Source organism: Hakea prostrata, unplaced genomic scaffold (genome assembly GCF_041222555.1).
Source record: "Hakea prostrata isolate BN-2017 unplaced genomic scaffold, UWA_Hpros_2 contig_161, whole genome shotgun sequence".
Classification (NCBI taxonomy): Eukaryota; Viridiplantae; Streptophyta; class Magnoliopsida; order Proteales; family Proteaceae; genus Hakea; species Hakea prostrata.
Window position 1 is genome coordinate 68,355 of NW_028291280.1, and position 9,085 is coordinate 77,439.

Genomic DNA, 9,085 nt, shown 5'->3' on the forward strand with positions numbered 1-9,085 from the left:
TTGCAAACAGGAATGGCCAGAGTTTTCTTCAGTTGTGATAGTGGGAGGAGGGCATGTTGAGGAGCCATCCACAAGATGAAATAACTCATAACTTTTTAAGAGAGGAACAAGTTGTGACCTCCATAGTAAGCAATTACTATCTGTGAGCTTAATGGCCAGTAGATTGTTGAGGGAGGGAAGCGAAGCAGGGGGTGAAGAAAGAACTTGGTGGTCTAATGCCATGCTAAAAACTGTGAGAATAGAGACTAGGGTTTACGTGGTTCAGTTGAATGCAACCTACGTCCACATGAGAGTTTGAGATATTTTCACTACTGTGATTGAGTTGTGTACACGGTTCCTCATATAGAGTCAACGTCCTTGTTCATAAGTATTCTAGGACTCTTGTAGTTGTCATCATGTGGATTCCTTTAGTTACAGTGTTTGTAGAGTTTTGACTTACATGAAGATAAGTGTTTGAGATTACACAAAATATTAATCGGGGTTTTATAGAAACTGTGGTCTTCTTCAAACTCTTCTTTGGATCAGTTAGTCCTTGTGAGTACCATCTGTAGAAACCATCTTTGGTGTAGTAGAAGGAGTTTGATCAACTGTGGATGTTTTAGAAGCAACCCTAGACGCATAAGCTTGAGAGGAAGTGGTGGCTAGGGTTTTGGGTGGTTTGCTAGGGGATTTTCCAGAAATACCCTTAATAATATGAGATTAGGTTGATCATTAATTGACAAGTTCCAAGCTAAAACAGTTCCTATGACTATTAACAATGAATGAACTATGAGGAATGCTTAGGTCTTTCCCTATCATTTTCAGGGATCAATGGAAGGAAAACCTTTCTCAATTTTCATGTTCAGGATAGTTTGTTGGATACCTTTAAAAATTTGGGGGAGAACATACATAAATATGGCAGGAAGTCTTACTTGAGTTACATAAAAACTTGTAGAACTGCAAATAAGGAAACTAAAAACCAGCTAAAAAGAAAGAAGAAAACAACATGTAAGGAATGATTTCATCTGGAATAAGAATTGAGCAAGGTTTTCCTAGCAAAATTGCAAAGATGGGTTGATCAAGGCTTGAATGCTGAAAAAACCACAACGGAATTGTGTCCCCCAAAGCCAAAAGAATTTGAAATTGCTGCAATTAGTAGAGAAAAATGTTTAAAATTTTGATCAGTGGAAAGATAACTTCATGAATTCCACTTCAAACTAAACATCAAATGACAAGTTCAGCAACTCACCAACATTCACTTCATGCTGCTTCTTTACATTTGGAACAGTGTCAAACTCAACAGAAGGCTCTGGATTCTGCAATTATACAAGATAATTTTCTCATAAGTAGTTCATCTAAATAGAGTGGAGTATAAATACTTAAAAGTGTTTAGATTTATTATGTTTAATTTTTAAGCAACATTCTTATTCTTTGCTCTCAAAATCATTTGATAATACATACAAACTGGTTTATTGTAGGATGCAGCCAGCCTGTAGTTATGGCCTTTATTGTAGCAATGGCTTCCAGGCCCCCAGCAGCACCTAGGCAATGCCCTATCATAGACTGTTGATAGCAGAACACACACACAAAAAAGAAGAAGAGAAAGAGAGTAAGAAATCATAAGTTGAGGATTTCTATGAGCAAAAAATACAAAAGTAATAAATCATCAAATGATATACAGTAAAGCAAACAGAGAGTTCAAAGATGCACTAATAACTCAATAGCGATTACCTTTGTTGCATTTATTGTGATCTCTGAAGTATTTTTGAATACTTTTTTAATAGCATTCACCTCAGCCAGGTCACCAGCAATAGTGGAAGTTGCATGTGCATTTATGTAATTAACCTAGATAAGATATGAGTGTTTAATTAAAAAGTGAGAACTTTGGAATGAAATCAAATCCCAATGTGTATAAAACCAATCAGAGAAAAAGTAAATATAAATAAGCAAAATATTTAACAGCTCACCAGAATTAACAGTCGTGAGCCATTACAGTGATTTTCATATTTAGTCAGCATCAGTTTTCTCAAAAAACTTTACTCGGTGAACAGCTTGGTTTTTTCACCAGAAAAAAAAAAAAGAACAGCTTGAATTTGAACAGAGTTAGAGGCCGTTGTGACCAACAAGAAGAATATGTTCAAGCTCATTGAAGCCTTCTATCAAACAGAATAATACTGATTATTGGACTTCAGACCAGGAACAAATATGTGCCTAGCAGTTTATTTGGTAGTAGCAGTTTACTTATATACAAATTTGGTAACTCTTTTGAGTCCAATCTGTAGGAATACGAAGTCTTACTGATCATCTTTTCAACTATTTTGTCATTTCCTTTTCTGGAGGTTTTCTATTTACAGAGCTGTTCAGGGTGGTACTTTTGGTGTTAATGTTTATGTAACTGAGTAGGGTTCGTTAGGAAGATGGAGTAGCCACAAGGATTTCATTGTATGACAAACTATTAATAGTCAGGAATTAGTTTCAGTCGAAGTTGTATTTTAGGAAGTTGGTAATTAAGCAGTACAGATAATAGTACTGCAAATTTGAGGGAATTAAGATTTTAATTCCATAGTGGATGAGTATGAAGGTGAAGGCTAAGTAGCTAGTAACCAGGATTCATACCCAGAAACTCCTCCCATGGACTTGTTTTATAAGGAATGATAGAGTTTTTTTCTTGAATATTTGTAAAGTTTAACCTTTGAATGAGATGCAATGAATGGAGATTTCTTTCGCTATTGCTGTGTGGGTTCAGAGTCTTCTTTGAAGGTGTACACCTTCAAACCTAGGCGAGTTATCTTAATGGGTTTCTAGAAACCTAAAAACTAAAGATTGAAACTGAATTAATTCCAGAACAGAAGCCGTGAATCCAGATTCAAGAGAACTGAAATATAGAGAAACCAGCAATTATGATTGAATGGAAACTCTGGTTGAATGTCTGACCTATGATAAAGAATAACCCCAGCAAAGAACCTGATCCAATGGTACATCTTGAAGCAGTTCTGTTTCAGAATTAAAACTTATGATCCTAAATCTAGGAACTCAAGTAACTAACAGATCACGGACACTTGTGGGCCAAATTCTGGTCCATTTCAACCTGTAGAATGTAAAGCACTTATCAAACTATAAAGACGATCTGATGGCCAGATTTGTCTCAGCAGCTCCTCTTATCATGACCAGAAATTACTCAAAACGGAATACAACAGGTCATAAAAGTGCAGGGATAAAGTGATATAAAGCTAGAACCTGACTAAGCCTGAGTTCAGCAATGATATGGGAAACCCAGTACAACATCATAAAACAGCAGTAACTTGAAAATGCAGAAACTAATACATAGTGAAACATGCATGGAATAAGCTTTGAACTGAATTGCAGAGCTCTAACAGTAAAGAAATGGTTCAGAAAGAGAAGATTATGACCAGACATCTCACCTGGTCTTCAGCAGTATCGGAATTTATCAATAGGGCAGTTGAATCAAGCAAACTATATGACAAACGATCACCTTTATTAATAAATATCATGGGGGTACCAGTACCCTCACGTCCATATAAATAGACAAACTTACCAATAAGGTCTCATTGCTTGTTAAGCAACAATCTATCATATTCTAATCTATTCCTTTGATAATGCTGTCTACATTCCTATGTAGATTAAAATGATGGAAAGACACAAGAAGTTATGTCTTCCCCTTATAATTCATTTCTTTTTGCAAGACAAGCTGCTAAATGAAGGTTCTTCCGAGAGAAGCTAGTTTTTACAGGCACAATCATGGGCATTTTTGGGTGTTAGATGAAGCACTGGACTGAGATCCAGCATTAACACAATTCTGCACCTCAAATGTATGATGTTCATCTCATAGCTGAAAAATCATACTGGTGCGACATGGACAGAAGGAACCTGAGCATGATTTGCCTTCAATGATGTAGTTGTTGATTGAATGATCAGCAGTGGGAAGACATCCTTGGTGGATCCCTTAAACCCAACAGAATTGTTTTTCTTTTTCCTACTTTTTATGGAGGAGATTGCAATTGAAAGTGATGTAGGGCAACCATCCATGCCACATACTGATGAAACTATTAATCCCCAAAAGAAAGAATTAATTCAGCAATCTGTCAGACCAAGAAGTAGGCTCAGTTCAGAAACTGTAGAACAGATAATGTGGAATGTTCTTTGTTATTTAATGGCACCACTATAATTTTTATAGGTTAAAGGGTGATGGTGGGGATAAATATAATTTAGAAAAGAAAATGTCCAATATATTTGATTGATTTTTTCTCCTAGAAGATTGCATTCACCGTGGTGCTTAGCACCTGTTTGGACCCTGTTTTCTGATGGGTCCGTTTATATATTCAAAGCATCGTCTCTGCACTCTTTAATGTCTCAAATAATCTGGGAGACAAGTTTGGGCATTTCTTTATGCATTAAAATGAATCTACACAATTGCAGATCTAATTGTAAACTGGGAAAAAAATACGAAGGACTTAGGTATCTGCGGAAAATATGTACAATAGTAAATAAAGTTTCATTTTACACGACAACAAGAAAAAGGTAAAAGTAAAACCAAAGAAAGAAGAGCAATATACATATGTACCTCCTCCGGTGACACCCCAGCATCTTCAAGGCTTCTTTCAATGCATGAAGAAACACCAAGTCCATCAGCTCTGGGATCAGTCATATGATAAGCATCACAATTTACTGCTCCGCCCAAGTATTCAGCAATAATAGGTGCATCACGTTTCATTGCATGTTCCAAGCTCTCCATTATCTATCAATGTAATTCCCAAACATTCAAAACAAGAAAAACGATAAACAAGATGAGAGACTCTGTAGCATAGGGTAGATTAAATTTAAAAGTGAAGTAAGGCATTGCATTTTATATTGTCTTAAAAGAAGAAGGAAAAAGAAAAGAGACGGATCAAATCTATCTTTTTCTCATCTGAATTAGATCTAATGAGGATCTGCCTTCACCTATTATTGAATGAATATAATGAAAATAAAATATTAAAACTAATATTGTCTTCCTTACAAGATAGAGCTTCCAAACAATAAAGATGAACATGCAACATGATCATGGCGGATCTTAAGAACTCTGTAAAGAAAGTTTTTGCACTTCATGGCATAGAATTCAATGCATTCTGCCTTATGCTCCGTATTACTGCTAAAACTATGTGAACACCGACAATTTTTTATGGAGATGCATCTACGCTACAACAAATCATTGTTAAAAGCAAGGTGTTATAAGGATTAATATGCAAAAGACCGGAATATACCAATATTCCACAACCTTCACCCATCACAAAGCCATCTCGGTCCTTGTCCCATGGCCTCGAAGCAGTTTTTGGGTCATCATTTCTCTGTGACAAAGCTCTACATGCAACGAAGCCTCCCAGGCCAATAGGAACAATTGCAGCCTCAGTTCCACCAGCAATCATTAAATCAGCCTCACCTTGTCGGATATGGTTGGCAGCAGCATAGAAGCAGTAATTGGATGTAGCACAGGCAGTTGAAATTGAATAATTTGGTGCCATTAAACCAAGGTCTATTGCAAGCAATGCAGAGCCCATGTTTGTAATGGTGTAAGGAACAAAAAAAGGAGTAATTTTTCTGAGACCTTTCTCAATGAAACTTTGCACATTATTAGAAAATATTGATAGACCACCCATGCCTGTTCCTACAAGCACACCAGCTCGCTCCTTGTCAATCTGCAAGCAGAAAAAAATTTGCAACAGTGAAGGAAAGAAAGATGTTATCCAGGGAAGAGTCAGAAAGATACTAATTAATATCAGCAGGCAACATATATGATTTAGAATTTATTCCTTATTGATTAAAATTCCAAGAGTAATTCATGTTGAAATGCTCAAGATAATGAAACTAATTCAGCTTACATGCTACTTCCAAAAATTTGCAAAAATCGATAAGACAACACCAATTACTGGAAAGAAACCAGATTCGAAATTCGAATCCTTGTAAAAAGTGACTGAACCAGGAAAATTAGTTCTTGCTACAGTTCAATTAGGTTATAAAGAAGGAGGGGTAAGAAATCACTGCTATTGCAACTCAAAAACCGTAGTACAGCCAAGTCACTCGGACTAGTTGGTGACACGAACAAATTACGATTGTTTTTAAGTTTTGTCATTTAGTAGTATATTTGAGAGCATGTATATTGCCAGCATTTTGTGTTATTTTCATAAGCAGACCAGCTGCAGTGTGGGTTCCGTTATCATTATTCCTTGGGACTCTCTCATTGAACTGAGAGAATTAACCATACTGAACTAATTGGGAGTTCAAATTCAGTTCTTTGGCTAATAGATTGCATCATTGATTGATTTTCTAGTTTGTCTATGAATCAAAACAACTACATTGATGAACCAGAATGTATTCACAAATTGTCCAAAAACAAATCATATTCAAACCAGTCCCTAATCCTCAATATATCAAGCAATTACCACGGATCTATTATACAGAGGTTGAAAGCAAAAAACACTTGTTCAATTCAAACCATGGTTATACAGAATCAATAACAACATATTCTTGTGTTTCTGATACTTCAATCTAGCTCTCCCTCAACCCTTATAGCAAAGTTTTGAATGACTGGAACCATAATTATATAAACCATTTTCTGTACATTTCGATACTGGGATCAAAGTAAAACACAAACACAAAAAATAAAGAACCCTAGAAAGCTCACACCTTAGAGAGATCATCACCGCCGAGGGCAGCATCCACAAGGGCCTTCTTGCCAGCAACAAGACAGTACTTGAGACAATCATCAAGACGACGTTCATTCTTGGGATCAATGTAACTTTCAGAGCTGAACCCACGAATCTGACCAGCAAATCGAGTAGGAAACTGTGATGCATCAAATCGATCAATTAATCCAATTCCACTCTCACCAGAGAGCAATCGATCATAATACAAACCAACATCACTGCCCAAAACAGAAACAAGACCCATTCCAGTAATAACCACTCGCTTCTTTGGGTCTTTCTCTCTCTTGGGAGCAACTGAAGAAGCAGAAGCAGAAGCAGATATGGGTATCATCCATGAAAGCTTCTTCTTACAAATCCGGACATTGCCACTACCCAAACTGGATTTCTTACTAATAGGCTCTAAGGGGGAACCACGAAAGGCAGTTGACTGAAGAGCTTGCATTTTTTCTGCTCACTGATGATACTCTAATGGCGGAAACCAGTGAACGTCAAAGCAGCTTTTATTCTTCTTTGCTTTACTATTATAGTGTCACAATTTAAATGTTGGTTTGGGGGTTGAGAAAAGATGGTGAAAACTGAAAGATTCTAATCTGACGGCGATTAATTGTTAAGCAGTTATGGGAGTTGAGCAAGAAGTAGGTGAAGGGTGGTGTTGAATCATGATTGTCATAAAATGGACGATAATGATGTCCCTAGATTTCTAATCCGACGGTCAATGAAAGATATCTCTTATTTGTCACTTGACTAATTCTTTTGTGGAATCTGGAGCCTTCGGGCAACTGCTGACTAAGCTCTTCTAGATGCCGTTCTGTCGCTGTCACCCAATAGACATGTTACACGTGGATTTCATTAATTGTTTGTGGATAAGGAAAATAGGACAATTTTGTCTATGAACTGACCACTTAAAAACATCTTAGCCCCTTACTTTCTTTCTTTTATAAGAAATTTTCAATGCCATTAATGAGTTTTCCTTAAAATTAAAGACACCCCATGAATGACCCAATTTATCAATCAGATCTTGGTAAAAATTTATGAGAGACACTCTTGCCGTTAGGAAATCACACTAAAACATTGATGGCATTGATGTAAGTAAATTGATTTACCAAAAAAAAAAAGAGTAAATTGAATATTTTAATTGAATAAAAATAGCTTTGTGAAAAAAATCATGGTCAGTTTTTTTTTTTTTTTTGATCTGAGGTTCATCCGGGCCAGCTTGCACGCACCTTGATTACATCCTGAGGGGGGATGCTTGTTGTCTGCAAGGGTCGAACACATGACCTCTCCACTGAGAAGTATGGATCTTACCAATCTACCAACTCTGTATTGACAACCATGGTCAGTTTCCGTCTCCCTCTATTGTCAATGACTACTTCCTTTTCCAATCATAAATGCTCATAAATTTAGAAAATATGCATCATAAATAGTATTTTTAAACTTGAGATATGAGAGTAATAATGCAGGATTGGTAGAGTGGTAGAGATTCATACTTCTTAGTGGATATGTCGTGGGTTTGATCCTTGCAGACAGCATCTCCCCCTTGACGATGTAATTAAGGTGTGGATAAGCTGGCCCGAATGAAACCCAGTTTTAAAAAATAAATAGTGGAGGAATTTAGAAGAGGAATGATGAACACAAGTAAGCATTAACGTATAGAGAAACACAAGCTTGCTCTTAATTGTCTGATTGGCTCTATTTTTAATTTAAATTTGAACAAGATTTAGGCTCAAATTTGAAAAGACAAATTATGATCAAATCAAGATTTTTTTTCTTTATAAATCAACTTTCATTTTAAACAAAGAGAGCAAAAGAAGTCAGTTACAAAATTTAGATAACCAAATGGTGAAAATAGAAAGAACCCAAAAACATTACAACTGTTCATAGGAAAACCCATAAATATAAGAAAACAACTCGAATGATTACAACCCAAAAACTTCATAGTTGGATGTCATTTTCGATGTTTCTGTAGCTACCAATCTGTAAAGTATTCTTAATAAGTATAGATATTTATGATATATAACTGTTCCATAAATTAGACCGTAATTCCTAACAAAAATTAGACACAAAACATCATAAAGCGAGCTCATAAATCCAAGCCAACTCAAGGAACCACCAAGTTTGGTAGCTTGTTTAGCATGATACGTCATAAAGCGAGCTCATAAATTATTGTTTATTTATTTATTTATTTTTTGAGGGAGACTAATTGCTGACTCCCTAGCCAAGATGGCATTCTTCATGTCGAGTAGGATTGATTGATTCTCATCTAATTCTTGGATTTGTAAGCTACGTAACTCGGTTATCCTGATTGGTTCAGTTGTTTAATTTGAAGGAATATAGATGTGCTTAGCAACCTCACAACCTCCTATATAGAGACAATAAGTCCAAGAAGGTCATCGGTTTGAACCTCT

At 36.1% G+C, this 9,085-nt stretch overlaps 1 protein-coding gene across 1 annotated transcript; it reads right to left on the reverse strand.

Moving 5' to 3' along the window:
- Positions 1-811: 811 nt before the first annotated feature.
- On the reverse strand, positions 812-7,174 carry LOC148998745 (3-oxoacyl-[acyl-carrier-protein] synthase I, chloroplastic-like). The gene is made up of 7 exons (XM_089141748.1): positions 6,661-7,174; positions 5,241-5,672; positions 4,562-4,735; positions 1,711-1,824; positions 1,441-1,542; positions 1,229-1,295; positions 812-1,125 (listed from the first exon to the last, which is right to left on the reverse strand). The coding sequence occupies exons 1-7, from the start codon at positions 7,120-7,122 to the stop codon at positions 1,058-1,060; spliced, it is 1,419 nt and encodes a 472-aa protein (XP_088997874.1). The 5' UTR covers positions 7,123-7,174; the 3' UTR covers positions 812-1,057.
- Positions 7,175-9,085: the final 1,911 nt, after the last annotated feature.

Excerpts from the sequence above, each read along its gene's own strand:
- LOC148998745 (XM_089141748.1), bottom strand. The coding sequence starts at position 7,122 with ATGCAAGCTCTTCAGTCAACTGCCTTTCGTGGTTCCCCCTTAGAGCCT. Across the intron at positions 4,736-5,240 it reads GTGAAGGTTGTGGAATATTG|ATAATGGAGAGCTTGGAACA; the intron begins GTATATTCCGGT and ends TTACATTGATAG. Across the intron at positions 1,543-1,710 it reads TCACAATAAATGCAACAAAG|TCTATGATAGGGCATTGCCT; the intron begins GTAATCGCTATT and ends TGCTATCAACAG.